Source organism: Carassius gibelio, chromosome B3, assembly GCF_023724105.1.
Source record: "Carassius gibelio isolate Cgi1373 ecotype wild population from Czech Republic chromosome B3, carGib1.2-hapl.c, whole genome shotgun sequence".
In the NCBI taxonomy this organism is placed as follows: Eukaryota; Metazoa; Chordata; class Actinopteri; order Cypriniformes; family Cyprinidae; genus Carassius; species Carassius gibelio.
The window spans coordinates 39,692,793-39,714,446 of NC_068398.1; the positions used below are offsets into that span (position 1 = coordinate 39,692,793).

The 21,654-nt window shown below is 39.2% G+C and overlaps 1 protein-coding gene and 1 pseudogene across 1 annotated transcript in view; both read left to right on the top strand.

The window, feature by feature from the left end:
* LOC127953367 (zinc finger protein 271-like) overlaps nucleotides 1-4,170 on the top strand; it is a 187,927-nt pseudogene extending 183,757 nt beyond the window's left edge.
* The window catches only part of LOC127953445 (uncharacterized), a 38,701-nt gene extending 20,288 nt beyond the window's left edge, over nucleotides 1-18,413 (top strand). The window contains exons 2-3 of the mRNA XM_052552695.1: nucleotides 16,884-17,468; nucleotides 17,786-18,413. Of these exons, the coding sequence (XP_052408655.1) occupies nucleotides 17,331-17,468; nucleotides 17,786-18,259 (612 nt within the window). The 5' untranslated portion in view covers nucleotides 16,884-17,330 and the 3' untranslated portion in view covers nucleotides 18,260-18,413. The remainder of the gene's footprint in view (nucleotides 1-16,883; nucleotides 17,469-17,785) is intronic.
* Nucleotides 18,414-21,654: the final 3,241 nt, after the last annotated feature.

The window sequence follows — 21,654 nt, forward strand, 5'->3', positions numbered from 1 at the left end:
GTGTTTGGGAAGAGCATTTACCCAAGCCCCTGCATAGCAACAACAACAACAAGGGGGCTGTTAAAGGTTTTTTAACAGCTCAGTGAATGCTGGGAGTTAACAATTCTCAAAGAAATAAAATTAAGAGGGAAGCAAAACTTCAGGAGGGTGAATAATGCCAAAATAACAAACAAAAGGGTGTCTATTCTGGAAATTAGATTCTTTCTAAACCTGTCAAATGAAAATAAAATCAACAACAAAGTTATACACTAACTCCCTATCTAATCCTCAAACCAGGAGAAAAATATGTACAGGACAAAAGAAAAAGGCACCCACCAAGGGTAACAATCAAACAGAGTTAAATCAACAGTACTTCAGATTAATGAAGTTTACTACACAGAACCCCAAAAGGCTACAACAAACTGCACGAGGCCAGGCTAGACAAAGGACATGCTCTGGAGAAAAGTTCTCATCTTCTGTAGTTCCTGCTCAGCTTTTATACTGCTTCTCCTTCAGTTGGTAAGTAGATGCAGCTGGAAAAGGCAATCAGCTACCTGCCCGAGTGGAAAGAGTGGGAGGAGCCAGAGAAGCAGGAGACACGGAGCAAGAGAAAAACAACAAAAGAACCATGCAACAATACAGACAACACAATTTAATACGTCACTGGACGTAACACAATATACCAAAAATAAATAATTTTTACTTTTATTTCAGAATTCATTGAAGAAAAAGAGGAAAATGAAGAATCAAGTGAAGTTGAGGAGAAAAATCATGTCAAAACTGGGGGAAAACTTTGCGATCAGTGCGGGAAGAGTTTCACACAATCATCAAACCTTGAGGATCACATGAACATCCACACTGAAGAGAAGCAGCACGCATGTGATCAATGCGGTAAAATGTTTTTATGGGCTTCACTTCTGAAGAAACACTTGAACGTTCATGCAAAGAAGAAGCCACATTCATGTCATTTGTGTGGTAAGAGTTTTTTGCATCTACAAAGTTTGAAAGTACATCAGAAAATACATACTGGTGAAAGAAAGTACATGTGCGTTGAGTGTGAAAATACTTTTAGTTCAGTGAGCAGTTTAAAACTGCACGAGAGGATTCACACTGGAGAGAAACCTTACAAGTGTTCACACTGTGACAAGAGATGCAATGATTCATCAACTCTGAAAAGACATGAGAGGATTCACACTGGAGAGAAACCTTACAAGTGTTCACACTGTGACAAGAAATACAATGATTCATCAACTCTGAAAAGACATGAGAGGATTCACACTGGAGAGAAACCTTACAAGTGTTCACACTGTGACAAGAAATACAATGATTCATCAACTCTGAAAACACATGAGAAGATTCACACTGGAGAGAAACCTTACAAGTGTTCACACTGTGACAAGAGATTCAGTCAATCAGCAACTCTGAAAACACATGAGAGGATTCACACTGGAGAGAAACCTTACAAGTGTTCACACTGTGACAAGAGATTCAATCAATCAGCATATCTGAAAACACATGAGAGGATCCACACTGGAGAGAAACCTTACAAGTGTTCACATTGTGACAAGAGATTCAGTCAGTCAGAAAATCTGAAAACACATGAGAGGATCCACACTGGAGAGAAACCTTACAAGTGTTCTCACTGTGACAAGAGATTCAGTCAGTCAGAAAATCTGAAAAGACATGAGAGGATCCACACTGGAGAGAAACCTTACAAGTGTTCACACTGTGACAAGAGATTCAGTCAGTCAAAAAATCTGAAAAGACATGAGAGGATCCACACTGGAGAGAAACCTTATAAGTGTTCACACTGTGACAAGAGATTCGGTGATTTATCACATCTGAAAACACATGAGAGGATTCACACTGGAGAGCAACCTTATAAGTGTTCACACTGTGACAAGAGATTCAATCAATCATCAAGTCTGAAAAAACATGAGAGGATTCACACTGGAAAGAGACCTTAAAAGTGTTTAATCTGTGACAGGAAATTCAGGGATTCATTGAGTCTGAAAAAACATGAGAGGATTCACCCTGGAGAGAAACCTTACAAGTGTTCACACTGTGACCAGAGATTCAGTGATTCATCAAGTCTGAAAAAACATGAGAGGATCCACACTGGAGAGAAACCTTACAAGTGTTCACACTGTGACCAGAGATTCGGTGATTCATCAAGTCTGAAAAAACATGAGAGGATCCACACTGGAGAGAAACCTTACAAGTGTTCACACTGTGACAAGAGATTCAATCAATTATCAAGTCTGAAAAGACATGAGAGGATTCACACTGGAGAGAAAGCACATCACCACAATGTACGAGGGAAGCGTTCCATTGAGTCATCTGTTATACACGGTTATACAAAAACCAACCACAGTAAGGCCCCGTACACGCGGAGACACATTTAGCTGTATATGTAAATATTTTGTATGGTATATGCGTTTCGTCCAGACGGATCCGGCATTCGGGGCAGTGAAAACCCTATTTTTTGTTTGTTTTGTAAACCAGGTCCCAGAGTGGATAAATCTGAAAATGACACCTTTGTGTTTTTCTGTACTGCCAATCCATATGTTTTGTAAAACAATGATGTCATCACCCCAAGTCTTGACCATATTCAGACACCGCTAGGTCATTTAACACCAACAACAATGGAGGACTACATGTTTGTGCTCATGCTGCAGAAGCTACTGAGCCTGTAAGCTTGACTAAACTTACTAGTAGAGCTGCACGATATTGGAAAACAACTCACATCGCGATAATTTTTCTGATTATTAGGAACACCATACTAATACAGTGTTCTTTAGAAATGTTGGCCCATATTGATAGGATAGTTGATGGAGATTTGAGGGATACACATCCAGGGCACTAAGCTCCCGTTCCATCACATCCCAAAGATGCTCTATTGAATTGAGATCTGGTGACTGTGGGGGGCCATTTTATTACAGTGAACTCATTGTCATGTTCAAGAAACCAATTTGAAATTATTTGAACTTTGTGACATGGTGCATTATCCTGCTGGAAGTAGCCATCAGAGGATGGGTACCTGGTGGTCATAAAGGGACGGACATGGTCAGAAACAATGCTCAGGTAGGCCATGGCATTTAAACGATGTCCAATTGGCACTAAGGTGCCTAAAGTGTGCCAAGAAAACATCCCCCACATCATTACACCACCACCAGCCTGCACAGTGGAAACAAGGCTTGATGGATCCATGTTCTCATTCTGTTTACGCCAAATTCTGACTCTACCATCTGAATGTCTCAACAGAAATCGACACTCATCAGACCAGGCAACATTTTCCAGTCTTCAACTTTCCAATTTTGGTGAGCTTGTGCAAATTGTAGCCTCTTTTTCTCATTTGTAGTGGAGATGAGTGGTACTCGGTGGGGTCTTCTGCTGTTGTAGCCCATCCGCCTCAAGATTCTGCGTGTTGTGGCTGCACAAATGTTTTGCTGCATACCTCGGTTGTAACAAGTGGTTATTTAGGTCAAAGTTGCTCTACTATCAGCTTGAATCAGTCGGCCCATTCTCCTCTGACCTCTAGCATCAACAAGGCAATTTCGCCCACAGGACTGCCACATACTGGATGTTTTTCCCTTTTCACATCATTCTTTGTAAACCCTAGAAATGGTTGTGCGTTAAAATCCCAGTAACTGAGCAGATTGTGAAATACTCAGACCGGCCCGTCTGGCACCAACAGCCATGCCACGCTCAAAATTGCTTAAATCACCTTTCTTTCCCATTCTGACATTCAGTTTGGAGTTCAGGAGATTCTTGACCAGGACCACACCCTTAAATGCATTGAAGCAACTGCCATGTGATTGTGGATTACAGACTTGCTCCCGCGAGATCCGATGTAACAGAGAGCTGCGCTGGACAAGACTTCTGTGTGTGTGTGTGTGTGTGTGCGTGTGTGCAGGATACAGGAAAATAAAATGATTCATGGGTCTCTGCAAAGTAGAAATATCTAAACATAAAATATCTAAAACAATTAAATTGTTATTCATTTGTTGCTCAAAAGCAAAATGAACTAATATAAAATATACATGATAAACAGGTGTAAGCGTATGCAGAGCTTCTATTTAGGCTATAACAGGGATTGATGCGAGATACTGATCCAAAAGCACAACTTTTGTTAAAAAAGGTTAAATTTCTTCCTTTTAATATTCCCTTAATAAAGAGAGTTTGTCATTATGGTTGCTGTTTTCATTTCAAATAAATAAAACATTGAACCACAAACTAAGCATTTGTTTTAAAAGAGGGAAAATACCTTATTTATTTTGGTTACAATATCAATTTTATTCACTTTGGTCAAGAAAAGTAAAAAGCCTTTAAATGTCAATGAGAATTTGTAGCATTGTACTATTTTATTGCTTGTGTTTTAATTAATGGGCTAACAATGAATCACAAACTACTATAGTTTTAAAGAAAGGGGAAATCAAAAGTCTTTTAAAAACATTTTTGTGTTACAATTCGGATAAAACATATTTTCCTTATTCATTTTGTTTATAAAAGTTCAGAGTGTAATATAAGAGAATTTGTCATCCCACTGTTTTAGCCGGTTTCGTTATTAATAATAATAGGCTAATAATGAGCCACAAACTAAGCATTCGTTTGAAGAGGAAAATGTAGATTCATTATGCATATTTTTATTGTGTGTTAACAGATTTGTGAGATTCGGATGAACTGAGATGTATTTTAGAGATTACAAATGCAGTGCTCTGCTGGCATTCCACCAAACCATATAAACCATGCACACAGCAGCCACTTGCTTTAGTTAAGAATAACTGTTCTGTGAATGTTGCTGCTGTAATAACAAATATTTATTAGGAGCGTGTGCTGGGATTTCATAAATTTAATGGAGAAAAAAGTAATGTACAGTAGATAGACAACCAAAATGGTTCATCATTTGCGAAACTACTGCCAGACCTGGAATAGTCTAAGGCTACAGTGTGTGTGTGTGTGTGTGTGTGTGTATATATATATATATATATATATATATATATATATATATATATATATATATACATAAGGATTAAAAGCTAAATGTTTTCATGTTGGTTCATTCTTGGTTTAAAAAAATAAGTAAAAAAATCTTCAGGTTCCACATGCAGAGCGAAATCAGAATGGTCCAGCATTTAGAAATAATTCGTATTAACTCTGTTATTATTCTTGATTTTTAAAACTGATAACACTTTGCATTTTTTAATTATGTCTTTACTGTGCAACCAAAAATATAGTAGTTCAGCTGTTTGATCACGCTGGTGCCTCGTGCACATATTCATTGGAAACAGCAGCCATTCACTGACCACACACCAATGTGTCCCTGAGCAAGACACTTAACCCCTAGCTCCTCCAGAGGGGTGAGACCTCTGACATATATTGCAATTGTAAGTCGCTTTGGATAAAACCGTCAGCTAAATGAATAAATTTAAATGTCTTTTTCCGTTTCTTCCTCCGCAAGTCTATGGCAGCCCATAGAACCGATTGCAGGAATGTTGTGAGATTTGGCACACTGATAGAGGGACGTCCCAACATTAACCATAGCAAAGTCTCTAACTCCAACTCTAGTGCCACCACTTGTCCAAAGTTTCAAAGTTTCTATGCTAATAACTTTTGAACTGTAAGCCAGAAAATAAAATTTCTTTTTTCCTCTGAATCCTTGGCTCAACCCCACAATTCAAAAATCGCAAGGTTTAGTTTTTTCGCTATTTTCAATTTTTGAAAAAAATTCATTGGCTCATGCCAAGTCGAATGAACTCGGAATGGGCTTAGTTTTTTTTTGTTGCTATTTTCAATTGTATGAAAAATCGACTTTTCAAACTCGTCCTAGACTGTTTTTCCGATTTTCACAAAAATTGGCTCAGATCATCTTCAGACAATGCTAGCAACAATTTATGGAATTCAAGTTGATTCGTCCAACCGTTCTCGAATGACACGTGAACACATTTGACGAAAAGCACGAAAAAATGCACGTGAGGCTATATCTCGGCAACGGTTTGGCATATTGAGACCAAACTTGGTGTGTGTCCTAATAACCATGACCTGAGACTACCTGCAATGTTTTGACAGAGCGCCACCTAGTGGTCAGGAGATATGAAAAATGCATATTTTTGCATATAATTTCTGAATGGTTTGGCCATAAATCACACAACTGGTCTCTTTAGATTCAGTGTCATGTCGAGTCGAATGATATCCAATTTTCCTGTGTCGGCAATTTTGAATTATGTTTTATAATGCTTTATTTTTTGAACGCATTATCGTTTCCTTACGAAAATAATTACAAAAATCTTCGGCTCCATGCCCTGAAGGTACTCAGAAAGTTATAATGAAACCTTTGAATAAATTAGACTATTGAAATCAAAATGGTCTCCCTATATTCTTTGGGGCATACAGAGAACATCAATACAAATTATGCCAAAATTGGCTATACTTCCTGTCCGCCATTTTGATTTGTTGAAAACGTACTTTTTCAAACTCCTCCTAGACCGTTAGTCAGATTTTCACCAAATTTGACGCGGATCATCTTCAGACCCCACTAGCAAAAAGTTAAGGATTTTGTGTCGATACACGGCACGGTTCTCATTTAGCGCATCAACGAATTTGCTGGACGGATACCAAAATGCATTTGAGGCTGTATCTCAGCAAGACTTTGACATATTTGCACCGAACTTTGTATGTGTCATTGTCACCTCACACTGACCATGCCACATCAATTTTGTAACAGCGCCACCTATTGGTCAAGAGTAATAAACCAATCATTAACTATTAATTTTTACACTTATGAAAATGCTTATAACCTTTTATTGCATTATCCTATTGCAATAAAACTGGTCTCAAAATATTCCCTGGCTTATGCCGACAACAAAGATACCAAATATGCCAGAGTAAGCTGGATCTTCCTGTCCACCATTTTGATTTATATTGAAAATATACTTTTTTTTACTCCTCATCAACTGTTGGTCTGATTTTCACCAAAATTTAGTCATGATCTTCAGACAGTTCTGACAAAATGTATGGATTTTGTGTCGATAGACAAAACGGTTTTCGCATGCCACAGCCACGAATTTGAGGCATGATGCCAAAATAACACTTGAGGCTGTATCTCTGCAATGCTTTGGCATATTGATACCAAACTTTGTGTGTGTCATTGACAAGTCACACAGAGTACACAAAATTGATTTGATAACAGTGACACCTATTGGTCAAACTTGATAAGCCAAGTAATCATGCTTTTAGAGATTGTATTTATGTTTTTTTAGCCATTTCAATTACAATAATCCTGAGAAAAACAAGAAAATCCCGCACACTAACAACTTTCAAAACAAAAAATACTTTAATGGCAACGTTTTCGATCGTTTGATCTTCATCAGGACTATATCAGTCTTTTTGACTAAGCATCTATCTATAACCTACAGGTGTGCGACGCTGATTGATCAATTACAATAATCCTAAAATTGCTGTTATCGCTTATTAATGCATTTGGTATGATGCTCCGTGCCATGCTTAGCTCCTCAATTTGCCGGTGGAGTGCTTGGCCCTGTAATTGCTGCTTGCAGCTATATTTGTTATTAGGGCCCGAGCACTGCGGTGCAAGGACCCTACTGGAATTGCTCTGTTTATTCTTCTTCTTCTTCTTCTTCTTCTTCTCCGTAATGAGTCGCATTTTTGAGGGCCTAAACGTGCTCCAAAACTCACGAAACTTTGCACACGCATCAGGGGCCTCATTTATAAACGTTGCGTACGCACAAAAGAAGGCGTACGCCACTCTCTACACAATAATTGATATTTATAAAAAGCAAACTTGACGAGAAAATGTGCGGTCCTTCACGCAAGCTCTGACCCAGGCGTACGCACAAAAACGGGTGAAATGAGAAATGGCGACACCGTCGGCAGATAAAAGAAACACGTGAAAGTGAAAGTGAAAATGACAATACTGCCTCTCATAAATCACATGAAGACTTCACAAAGCAAGTCTTACAATTAACAGCCTACATGAACACCCGTTTTATCGATCAGCAGTGAAACAAACAAATAAAATCAAACGAAAATTACAACAGAAATTCAAATGAACACATATTTGCAAAAAGAAAAGTGAAATACGTTCTGCAATATTGGCATGTTGTGCAATTCATCCTCATAAATAATATAGTTAACAGAACGAAATAATGTACAAAACTGATATTCTCATCAATGTGTCCATCTGGCGGAGCAGATATAGTTGCAATTAGATAGACAGATAGATAGATAATTAAGGAGATATATATATATATATATATATATATATATATATATATATATATATATATATATATATATATATATATATATAGATAGATAGATAGATAGATGTATTAATTGTCCACTGGGGAAAGTTGTTTTCATAGTAAAACATTTCTTCATAAGCTACGGAATTATGGTATTCATGCATATGCCTTTAGTTTGTTTTATTTTTGATAAAACAATGTATGGCGTATGTCTCAACCATTCAGAAAGCAACAAGAAATTACATTTGCGCTGAACAATTTCCCATTTCCACGTCGATTATAACCGACATCTGTAGCTTGTCAGATGCAATTAAATGGATGGAAATAAAATGCCCCATCACAATGTGTAATGACGCACAATGGCTGATCTTGCGCTCTTAGAAGATGTGGCAAATGGAAGAATTCGGAGTGAACGCATCTTTAGACAGCAAGAAGACTTGCTGGCAAACGAGGACGAGTGGCTTATGAGCCGGTTCCGACTTCCTCGAGCCGTCCTGTTGGACCTCTGAGGGCTTTTGGGCCCGGCGTTACAGAGGAGCACTCGGAGGAACCACGCCGTGCCAGTCCCACTTCAAGTCCTAATAACACTAGGATTCCTGGCGACTGGCACTTTTCAGAGGGAATTGGCTGACAGGTCAGGAATATCTCAGCCGACCCTTAGCCGGGTAATGCCAGACGTGTTAAAAGGCATAATAGCTTCGTCCCATGATTCCATAAAGTTTCCATACACGGCGGGCGAACAGGCAATCAAGAAAGCTCAATTTGCAGCTATGTATGGTTTCCCAAATGTCATCGGTGCTATTGACTGCACTCATGTTGCCATAAGGGCACCGAACGTTAAAGATAATACTTTCATTAATAGAAAGCATTTTCATTCAATCAATGTCCAAATTATTTGTGATGCAGACATGTTGCTCACTAATGTAGTAGCTCGGTGGCCTGGGTCAACCCATGACTAATTTATTTTAAGACACAGCAGTGTTGGACGCAGACTCGAGGCTGGTGCTATACGTGATGGCTGGCTTCTAGGTACGTTTGATTATAGACATTCACATTTTAATGTACTTCAATGTCTTAACCCTTTCACTATCCTTGCAGGGGACAGTGGATATCCCCTCAAACAGTGGCTGCTTACGCCTTTCCTCAACCCACATAGTGCAGAGGAAAGGCACTACAACATGTGCTATAGTGGAGCGCACCATCGGCCTGTTTAAGGGCAGATTGCGCTGCCTCGACTGCACTGGAGGGAGGTTATTGTACACGCCTGAAAAGGTGTGCCAAATCGTGCTGACATGTGCTGTGCTACACAATGTGGCACAGCTTAAAAACGTGCCTCTACCCCCTGGCGCTGATTGCTGTGTTGGCCCCGACCCTGAACCCCATCCCCACGCATTTGAGCCAAATGCTGCTGCTGTGCGCCAGCGTTTGGAAGTGATGCGTCGCTTGTAAAGAACAACAAAAGGTGTGGAAAATATTATTTAATCAAGAATTCCCTCATCGTGCAGTTTATTTCAGTCAGGGCAGTCTTGATTTCGCCCAACTCCTTGGCCACCTCTCTGATTGAACTAATGACTTCCCTCTGCATTTCAAGGACTGCATCGGTGAGGACACGTCCACTGCTGGAGGGTTGAGAGCCGCGTGCCGTGGAGACGCTGAGTCCAGACGGCTGCTCAGCTGCAGCATCGTAACCACTGGCCCCGCTGGAACACCCAGCAACTGAAATAAAATTGTTCTATATTAATAAACTGTAATTGTGTAGCCTGCATACATGTGACTTGACTGCATTCATTTTACTTATTTCTCTTACCTGTGTCACCCGGTGCATCTGGCGCGTCAGTGTCCCCCTCCGCCTCAGTCACCACTCCACTTAATAGGGATTCCCCAATAATTGCCGCCAGTCTCTCATCAAGAGGGGTCAGCTCCGGTGTCCCCTTTCCCCCACCCGTGGCAGACACACTTTGGCGATGGAGCGCTAGACGTTTTTTTGCCTCGACTTTGATGTCCGACCATTTCTTTTTTATTTCGGCCACGGTCCGAGGTTGTGAGGCTACAGCATTTACGGCGTCTGCCACCGTTTGCCACTCAAGTGCCTTTTTGGCATTAGTAATGCCCACACTGTGCCCTCCAAACAACATTTTTCTCCTCTTTTCCACCTCGCCAACGATAACTTCTACTTCACATTGAGTGAAGTTACGTTTTTTTGATTTCCTCTCTGTGTTTGCCATGATTTCGCAATCAATGAATATTAACTTGTGGGCGTTTCACTGACTATTTATGGGCAACTATGGGCGTGTCATGAAGCCGCAAAAGCTGCGCTACATTTAGAATTGATTGTGATTTATTAAGGGAAAAATCCGTAGGATGTGCGTGCGCACGGTTTTATAAATCCGAATATTTCTGTGTGTACGCACGTCCTATGTTTCATCCGTACGCCACTTCTGACGCAAATCCTATGCAAAGTTTTATAAATGAGGCCCCAGGACTGGCGAACATTTACATCTGATATAGGTTTCAGAAGTGGGTGTGGCAAAATGGCTCGATAGCGCCACCTGTTAAATTTCAACGGAGTGCGCCTCGAGCTGTGTTTCACGTACATTCATGAAAATCTGTACACACATGTAACACACCATTACCTACAAAAACGTCTCTTGGTACAAAATCCAAAACCCAACAGGAAGTGAGTTATTTAGAATTTCTTGTATGATTTTTGTGCAGTTTTTGACATTTCCATGCCTCGTACTTTGACGAACTCCTACAGTTTTAATCGGATTGTCTCCAAATTTAGTAAGGGTCATCATAAGACCTTTGTGATGTTAAATTGCGAAGGTTTTGAGTTTTCGTCAAGGGGTGTGTCCATGGCGGCCTGACAAATTTGATGTTTCGCCGTGAAACAGGAAGTTGCTGTAACTCAGGCAAGCAATGTGAAAAAGTGTCAACAAGTGTTAAATAAGCTGTCATCATGCTAGATACATACTAATACATGCTAGCAACACTTAGCGAAGTGCTAAAGCATGCTACTGATGTAGTGAAAAAGGAAGTTGCTGTAACTCAGGCAAGCAATGTCCGATCTTCCCCAAACTTCACTTGTGTGATAGGTGTTCTGTTCAAAACAAACACACATGACCAAATTCAATTATAGTCATAGCGCCACCTGCTGGTAACAGGAAGTGACCAGGTTAACACTGTTATGGACTCCTAGGGACAAATTAAAAGGTGTCAAAAAGCGTTAAATAGGCTGGCAAAATTCTAGAAGCATAATAAAACACACTAGCAACACTTAACTAATGTTAAAGCATGCAACTATTGCACTGAATAAGGAAGTTGCTCTAACTCAGGCTAGCAACATCTGATCTGCCCCAAACTTCACACGTTTGACAAAAGTCCTGTACTGAACACAATATCATGCCCGTATTCGGTTATAGTCATAGCGCCACCTGTTGGTTACAGGAAGTGTCATGTGTAACACTGTTATGGACTCCTAGCAACATATTAAAAAGTGCCAGAAAGTGAAAAATAAACTGGCAACATGCTAGAAACATACTTAAAGATGTTAGTAACACTTGGCTAAATGCTAAAGCATCATATTACTGCAGTGAATCAGGAAGTTACTGTAATTCAGGCATACAGTGTCCAATCTGCCCCAAATTGAACAAGTTTGATGAGATTCCTGTCCTGAACACATAAATATGCCCATATTTGATTCTAGTCATAGCGCCACCTAACGGCAACAGGAAGTGGCAGGTCTAACACTGTTATGGACTCCTTGCAAAATAATAAAAAGCAACAATAATTATTTAATACGCTGGCAACATTCTAGAAGCATACTAAAACATGCTAGCATCACTTAGCTAAGGGCTAAAGCATGCTACTAATGCAGTGAAAAAGGAAGCTGCTGTTACTCAGCCAAGCAATGTCCGATCTTCCCCAAACTACACACGTGTGATAGGTGTTTTGTTCTGAACAAACACCCTTGACCAAATTCACTTGAAGTCATAGCGCCACCTGCTGGTAACAGGAAGGGACAAAGTTAACACTGTTATGAACTCCTAGGAACAAATTAAAAAGTGTCAAAAATTGTTAAATAGGCTGGCAAAATTCTAGTAGCATAATAAAACATGTTAGCAACACTTAGCTAAGTGCTGATGCATGCTACTAAGGCAGTGAAAAAAGGAAGTTGCTGTAACTAAGGCAAGCAATGTCCGATCTGCCCCAAAGCACGTCCTGATTTTGCCAAGTTCGATGTGTTCCTGGGTCAACATATTTTGTTGACCCTGGAACAACATTTTACTCCAAAAATATATTCTTAACCATATCCCTACACCTAAACCTAACCTTAACCATGAGTAATCCCTAAAATCAGAGGAAATGATAGATGAATGACACTGATGTACAAGCACCAAACACTGATTTTAAGCGTAAACTTCACAAAATCTAAACACTGGTTCTTCAAATCTGATTGGTTAATCACAATGTTGTTCCAGGGTCAACAACGATGTTGTCCCAGGAATATGTCTCACTTGGTAAAATCAGGTTCTGCTGCCCCAAACTTCACACGTTTGACAAGATTAACTCCTGTCCTATACACATCAACATGCCTGTATTTGGTTATAGCCATAGCGCCATCTACTGGCAACAGGAAGTGTCATGTATAACACTCTCAGGACTCCTAGCAACATATTAAAAAGTGCCAGCAAGTGATAAATACACTAGCAGCATGCTAGAAACATACTAAAACATGTTAGCAACACTTAGCTAAATGATAAAGCAGCATAATACTGCAGTGAATCAGGAAGTTACTGTTAGAGGTGGGCAGATCGATACTAATATCGATACCAATGTTGGTATCGGTATTGATCGATACCAACGTGAAAATATCGATACTTAAGTTTCAGTTTCCATAAGTTTCGTTTTGCGACCTGGCCGTCTTTGTCAAAATGCTGCTGCTGCCACAGAGCAGAGCAAGCTCTCAAGAGTGCTGCTCGTACTTGACACTGCTCTCCCCCCCCCCTCCTGTGTTGTACCGTCACGTGACTCACCACTAGCGATACCACCGGCAGTCAGGCGCGCGACGCTCAGCCGCGCATTTCTAACAGCAGTCAGTCAGAGGCGGAGATTGGCAGCAGAGAGAAAGAGGAGTGTTGTATGGCTGTATTTTCAGGTCGAAAATGAGACAACAGCAACTTGTACCATTTGTAGAAAGTTAATTACTATTTGTACTTACAATGCACAAACCAGAAGCAATGATATATATGCAGAGAGGGGTTTGCCTTTCTATAAAAATATAAATTTTATTTCAATTTTCGTTTAGACAAAGACAAAGTGTTTAAGACATTTCTTCATTCCAGACCAATCTGAAAGAAGAATTTATGCAAATGCGTATAAAATGCTTTTAAAAAAATTGAACAGAGATGTCTTGAGGGTATTTAATAGGTCAGGCCCCACAAAAGATTTTTCTAGTTACTAGTTGTTCATTTGTCATTATTCAACTAATTTCCATCTACAATCCATAATGAGTCTCAATATATTCTGTGCTCCAGCACATGCATTAAGTTTGCCGCAAAGCACAGGCAGAAGTAGCCTAATATTTGTGAAAAAGGAGACCTTTTAATTATTTATTAATAAACAAATGTTTTCTTGTCGGCTTCAAGATGAAATTCCCAGTGCTGTCTCTCTCCACATGGACGCATCTTTATAGAGAAATGCAACCTTCACAGATTACATTATGCTTTCGTTTTGAATTGATTTCGTTCATAAGACATTTCAAGCTTTCTGTAGATATATTTCTCATGTATGTGAGACACCCCAATTTTCATTTATTTAATTATCAGGAAAAATTTAAAGTGATCGAGAGGGCTCCTCCCAGTCATGCATGTGCATTAATAATTTGAATATGAATAATTATTCACATTTAGCATATGCATTACAAAGTAAATAATATTTTATATGCAATTATCCAACATTAATAAATAATAATAATAATAAATAAGTAGACAAATAAGAATAATTGCTGTGCGTCGCACTCCGCATTGGGCACACAGCAAGAAATATGATACACACCCACATTTAAAAGCAGCTGAATTTTTTTTTTTTTTTACTTGAATTATATGAAAGCAATTAAAGAAGGCTCCCTTTAAAATCACTGAAGTTGTCAATTAATGAAAAATTTTGTGCATTTTGTTGATTGTAATAAGAGAACTTGAGTTTAAATATGAGGACGTTTTATTAATCATTCCATTCTTTAGAGTTTCAAGGATTTAGTTAAATCGTGCAGGTTTAATTTAATCGTTTCTTGTTTTAATTAGGCCAAAATAATGAGAGCGTAAATACAGTGCCCCACGTTTTACTAAAATAAAGGAAATAATTTATAAAACACACAACAATTTCTTAATCAGTGAACAGACAAATATCTTTTTCCCAAAAAATTAAAATATAGGCAGCTCACTAAAATAAACTACCACTTTTAATGCTCTGATGCCACAATTTCTTTAGAATAATATTCTTATTATATAAATATTGCACACCTAGTAAATGTGTCAAATCTAAAATATGGTGTAATTCTGTGTACCTTAGAGAAAATATAAGCACATGCTCATTGGCTTAACATTTATCCTCCTTGAATTTGTTCTAAGAAACACAGAAATTCCTAAGTAATAAACGTTCATCTGTGAATATTACATATTTTAACAACAGTGTTTTTAGTTAATTTTCCTCGACCACAGCCGAACACATCGCTGACGTCTATCCCGCTCCTGCTCCACTCCACGCTCACTGATATCAGAAACACCGCTCCATGTCTGAAGTATTTCAGTATGTTTGAAATAGCACAGTTCTGTTCATAACATATATTAAAAAATAAAATAAGAGGAGAGTTTCAAAGTGGTTTATCAGAACACTAGTTTGCAACCTTTTTTTCTAACACATGACAATCCAATAACGTGGTTCTCAGCATTAAAATGTATAATTGCTGCTTTTTGGGGTGCAAATTTTGTTTGAGATGAAAATAACTACGTTTTCGTCAGTTATTTTACCTACAGATCAATGCATTTCTTACAGATTTCTGCTCATTCAAAATCAGATACAGATGAAGTAGCGCTGTATTACATTTGTTTGCATGCATTATTGAGAGAGTGATTGCATGTGAATAAGTGTTGTTGTACTTGCTTAAAGGTGACATAGAATGAAAAACTGTATTTACCTTGGAATAGTTGAATAATAACAGTTCTGTACATGAAAGTAACATTATATGAGGCTCAAACAGCATTGTTTTCTCCTTATGTAAATCTTGTGCATGCAAAAGAACACTGAAAAATAGTTGAATCAGAATATGACACCGACTGTGATGTTACAGTCTGGATCACTAATAGTTACACCCCCAACATTTGCTTTTGTCAGCCGCCAGCTGAACCTGCACAGCCGAATCATCAGAAGTTCTGCAGGTATTGTGAAGAAACAAGTGTGGATAATCATGGAAATAAATGTTATATTCCAGGCTGTGCAGGGGATGTGATGTTGCTTGGATGTGTTGGAGTCTATTCAGAAAGGAACAGAAAACAAATAATTCATTCAAATAAAATAACGAAAGCCACTAAAGGGACATGGTTAGCCGCTTGCTAGCAGTAGCCTGTTACAGTACAGTAAGATTTTACTTGTCATATAAACGGTAAGGAGAGATGACTGAGGATGCTGACGAATGATTAATAAGTCCTGAGCACCATCGATGCTGGTACCACATCGCACTAGATTTTATCTCCGTTTGAGTGTAGTGTAGGTTACCAGCCACCTATTTTTCCCAGTCTGGAATCCGAAGTCGCGGTCCCCTCCGTTCACGCATTCGTCCAGAGGTGTCACCGCACTTGGACTAGAGACCGCGAGACTCTACTCCAAGTGGGGGCGCGCACCAAGGCTAAAGCCAATCACCACCGGTCTAGGCCTCCCGTATAAGTCGTGGGTTAAAAAGTGTGGCTTTCTACTAAGAACATTCCTCTCCGTTCCGTCTCTAATAAGTTGGCTCCCAAATTTATTGGCCCGTTCACTGTCACCAAGATCATTAGTCCGGTGGCAGTCCGCCTCAAACTTCCTCTAGTGTACAGGAGAATTCATCCCGCCTTTCATGTATCTAAAATAAAGCCTGTATTTCATTCTCCTATTAATCCGCCTAAATTTAATCCGCTTTACAGTTTACTTGGTCTTACAATTCTGGTTCACTTAGATCTAGAATTTTTGGTTAATATCGGACTCTTTATCCAATTTTGTCAATAAAGTTGAAATCTTGCCTTCTCCTTTGTCTGACCATAAATCTATCATTCTATCTTTCGATAGCCCTTCTAATTACTCAAGAATGTATAATTCATATTGGAAACTTAACTCTACTTTATTGAGTTTTTTTTTTTACTAATATGTCGGCTGAAATTGGTTCTCGTCGGCTTTGTAATGGCCGATTTGACATGTTGAATCGGCGTCGGAGCTTGTCAGCCAGTCGGGCCATCTGATCATTCTGATTGGCTGTTCAACCAGCGAACCAGCACGCTAGGAAAAAAAACCGGAAGTGACGGAGCATATATACAATGAAGTCAACGGGGACATAGTTGCCTCTCTCATTTGTTTGCATTTCTTGTGATTATCATTCGTGATTATTTAAAGATATGGCTGTCTGGAACGAGGCAAGTGAAGATGCATTGATCAGCATGATCCAGGAAAGGCCGGCCTTGTATGACATCACGGAAAAATCTTATTCCAACCGATTGGTGAAAGCTGAAATGTGGTGTGAGATCGAAAATAAACTTGTCATATCAGGTAAGATTTTCTTTTTGGCAATCAAGGTCTTTAGAAACTGGTTTGTTATTTTTAAATGGTCCATTGTAAGAATAATGACGTGTGTGTGTACAAAAATAATTTGGTTAATGGAAAACAGGCAGTTATTATAATTATGTGTTAGCATCTAGTGTACGTCCAGTAGAGAAAAAAGTAAAAATTTGGCAGTACCAATAATCATGAAACTGACAAATAAGGCATAATGCTTACAAAATATGACCTTATCCCTCTGAGAAAGAGCTCAAGAAGCGGTGGGATTCATTGCGAACCCAGTACATGCGATATAAGAAACAAGGACCCTCAGGAAGTTCTGGATCTCAGAAGACTGGCAGGCAGCAATGGATCCTGAACCGCCTGCAGTTTCTACAGCCTCACACAAAAAGGAATGAGAGCACTTCAAATTTACCTATCAGGGTAAATAACCAAATCTATTTTTTTTTTTTTCAGAATAAAATAAAACCTTTTGCTTTTTTTTAAGTGGCCACTGATTTTTCAGATGGGTCTATTTACAAGTAACTCAGCATATTAACACAAGCCGTTAAATTCTTTTGTCCCATTATCTTCCACAAATGTGCCATAAAGTGCTTCTGAATAGAGCCATTTCACCAATTTGCAGGGTATTGTTGTAGCTTTGCCCTGTTATTGTTATGGATGATTGGTGAACAGTTGTAAGAATCTATGGTATCACATAATTTGCATTTAGATTTTTATCTTTTACTTTTTTTTTTAAGGAATCTTCGGCTGATAGTGATTCCTGTTCACCCTCAGATGGTACCAACAGTGAGACATGGACTGGCACCCATGAAGAGCCCAGCTTCATTGAGGCGGAGCTACGGCCCAGTACACCCTTGCCTGAATCCACGATCTGTGGAACGGAGTCTACAGCTGAGTCCACAGCCATTAGACAGAAACCAAATACTCCAAAGCCTCCGGGGAAGCGCAGGAAGATGCAGGATGAGTCCTCCAGTGAGGAGTCCACATACTTGATGCGAACCATCGGCAAAACTCTGGAAAAGTTGGCATCACAGGAAAACACCAATGATGCCATCTCAGCTTTCTGCAAAAATCTAGAACACAGAATGCAGAGTTTGCCACCACATGTACTGCCACATTTCCAGCATGAGGTTGATGATTGCATTTTCAAATATTCAGTGGGCCACAACCATTCACTGGATGCATCTGTCAATCAGTATACACACCTGTAATGTGTTGCATTGCAAAAGTGTAATCATGTTTGCAGTATATTGTAGGTTGTACATGTACATTTATAATTTATATTATAGTTGTATTATAGGGCTTGTACAATTCTATTTAGAATTTAAAGTCTCTTCTATTTTTTATTATTTACCTTCTAGCAAATTGTTGGGCCATTGTTCTGAACATTTCAAAATAAAACACTGACTTTTAGTAAAAAGGTACTTGCATTCACAATTCTTTATGTAAAAAGAGATCACAAAAGACATAATTATGTCAAATCCTGACTTTTATTGAGCAAATTCTCACCATTTTCATGAAACACAAACTTATTCTGCGAGCATATTAGAGCATTTGATAAAATATGATATCAAATATCAGATCCAAAAAAAATACAAAATGCAAATGCATAGAGAAGTGTTAGACGTGTGTTTGTTTGTGTGTGTGTGTGTGGAGGCTCTTCTGTGCTCAAATAGTGACTAAGCAACTGAAGTTTAAATAAAAGAGGAAGTTGAGAATCTCGCACACAAACATGCATTTAACCCAATGAACAAATATATACAAATTTGTGTTTTGAATTAGAAAATTATAGATTTTATTTTTTGAAAGTTACACAACACACACAGAGACACACAAACACACATAACAGCATTTTCATTCCCACTTTTGGAGCACACTGCAGTGACTCAGTGTCTTATATTTTGCCCCATTGAAAGGGGACTGCACCAATGTCTGAAGTAAAGTACTGGCACAGTTTATCCCTGAGCTGTTTGGCATTTGAAGTACTGTTGGTTGTGTGTGGCAGAGAGGCCGGGGTCTTGATCTAGTCCTTCCTGGTCAATTGCTGCCATGTATGCTTCACAGCACTCTGTACGCAGAAAGTTGTGCAGAGCACAGCAAGCCAACACAATGTCCTCAACTTTGGCAGTGTTTTGAATATTAATGGTAGTTAGAAAAACTCTAAAGCAATTTGCCAGGATGCCAAATGCATTTTCAACCACCCTCCGAGCTCGCGAAAGCCTGTAGTTGAATATGCGTTGCTCAACAGATAGCCTGCGGTTTGGATATGGCTTCATGAGATATTCCTTCAAGGGAAATGCCTCATCTGCCACAATGCAGTAAGGGGCCAGCTGGTCAGATTCAGGAAGTGGTGCAGGTGCAGGTATGTTCGATGTTCTTTTCTCTAAAGCATCCTGTAAAGGGCATCCACCAAACACTCCACCATCTGAAACACGCCCATTGCAGCCCACATCAACATAAAGGAATCTGTAATTGCTGTCAACCAGTGCCATTAGAACAATGGAAAATGTACGCTTGTAATTGTAAAATGTCGATCCAGTTCCTGGTGGGGGACGAATGTTGATGTGTTTCCCATCCAGAGCACCCAGGCAGTTTGGGAAGTTCCACTGAGCCTGGAATACAATGGCAACTCGCTGCCACTCTTCCACTGTGTCTGGGCACTGAAAAACAGCAAGATAATAATAATATATTTTTTTTATTTAATTTTTTTGGCAGACCCTTTATCAATCGTAGTCATTTTTGGATGTTACACTGTCCGAATGTGTACAAACCTTCAGGTATTTCTCTTTTAAGACCTGGTAGATTGCTGCACAGGTTTCAGGAACAAATTGCTGAATCGTAGACATTCCCACTCGGAACTGGTAAGAAAGGCTCTTGAAGCTTTCTCCTGCAAATAATACAATCACATAACTCCATTGACAATTTTCCACACATTTTCGAGAATTAATCATCAAGAACAAAACAATTTTAATGTATTATCATATTATTATATTTTATATGCTGTATCTTGTCAGGTAGGCTACAATTGCCATCCGTAATTTGCCTATTATAAAGTTTAATAATACACCAAAATGTACACAACGGAAAAGGTGTTGTACTGCAATGTTAAAACAAAGAATAACCTTTAGCTTGCTTACCTGTTGCCAGGAACCGTAGTGTTACCATCAGTCGTTCCCCAACTGAGATACAATCCCGGTAGTTTGTGTTTTTCCTCTGTATAATTGGAGTGATAAGTTCCTTTAAAGTGTTAAATTGAATCGGAAAAAGCCGTGCAAAATTTTTAAAATCGGAGGTTTCATCCATAGACAGTAAAAGAAATGGACACAGCGACCCCATTGGAACTCAATTGAGACAAGTGAAGCCCAGTTTTAGCGTTTTTTAGCACTTCCGTTTCTGACGCGCAGACTCAAACGAAGCTTGACGACGTCAGCAACCTGTCTGCCAGATGTAAATCTTCTAGTAGCTGTGCGTGCAAACTGCCATCGTTAATCTTGCAGAGACGGCAAGCTTGAGCGAGGAGTTCTTTGTCGTGAGTGAGCAGGAGTAAGTATTCTGATTAATTATTTTGTATAGTATTTTAAAATGTAACACCACTACGCCATATTAAGTTAATTGCCTGCGAGCTTCTCCACCTGTCTGTACGGTAATGCGACAGAGAGCTATGACACAATCGTTAGCCTATTTTTTACAAAAACTGTTTCTACGGGGCCATAATGTAACATAGAAGGTAATGGAGCCCTTTATACATTGTCGTGTATCTTTAGAAATAAATAATGGACAAACAGAGTCTTTAAACGCCTCCGATGTAAAGTTATTCGCTGTCAAAGTGACGCCAAAATGAATGGGAGTCAATGGGAATGCTAACGCAAGTGAAGTTCTGCTAAAAGATGGCAGCCCCCACCCGACTTCAACTTCCGGTCGAGTTCCTTGCCCCTTGGTTTCATCTAGTTCCAGCTCTCTACACAGGTTCGGGAAAGCCCCATGAGCCTGTTTCTGGAGAATCCATGGTTTCACCCATTTAGTGCGCTTTCTGCGTATTTTTCGCGTCCGATTCTTTCTTTCCTTTTCCACAAGCAAAATACCAAGGGCTGACAACGCCAGTGCCATTTGCAACTTGTCAGTCATTTCCAAAAAATCACAAATCCGTCTATGGATGGCGAGACTCTGATTTGCTTGATCTTTGTATATGGTTTGTATCCCTGTAGCTTCTTCCGGTTTCCCGCTTTGAGTAACTACTTCCAAGACTACTGCCACCTGCTGGTACGGAAAGGTATTTCCGACGCAGGCGCAGAACGGACGTGCTAGTTGGCCGTCAGGTGAAAAAACATTTTTAAACAACCCCCACATCCTGTTGGAATTTTATTCCAAATCATATATTTAATTCTGCTGGAGGTTTACATTTTCTATTGCGCTGCAACTTTGACATCTCTAAAATACCTTTATCTTCATCTTGTTTTCATAAATAGGCTTTAATAAGCTGGTCACTTATATATAATTATAATTTTTCTCCACATAGCTACTTTATTTGGAATAATACAAATATTAGATATAAAAATAAATCTCTTTTTTTCCACACTTGGTTTGATAAAAATAAAGTTTTAGTCAG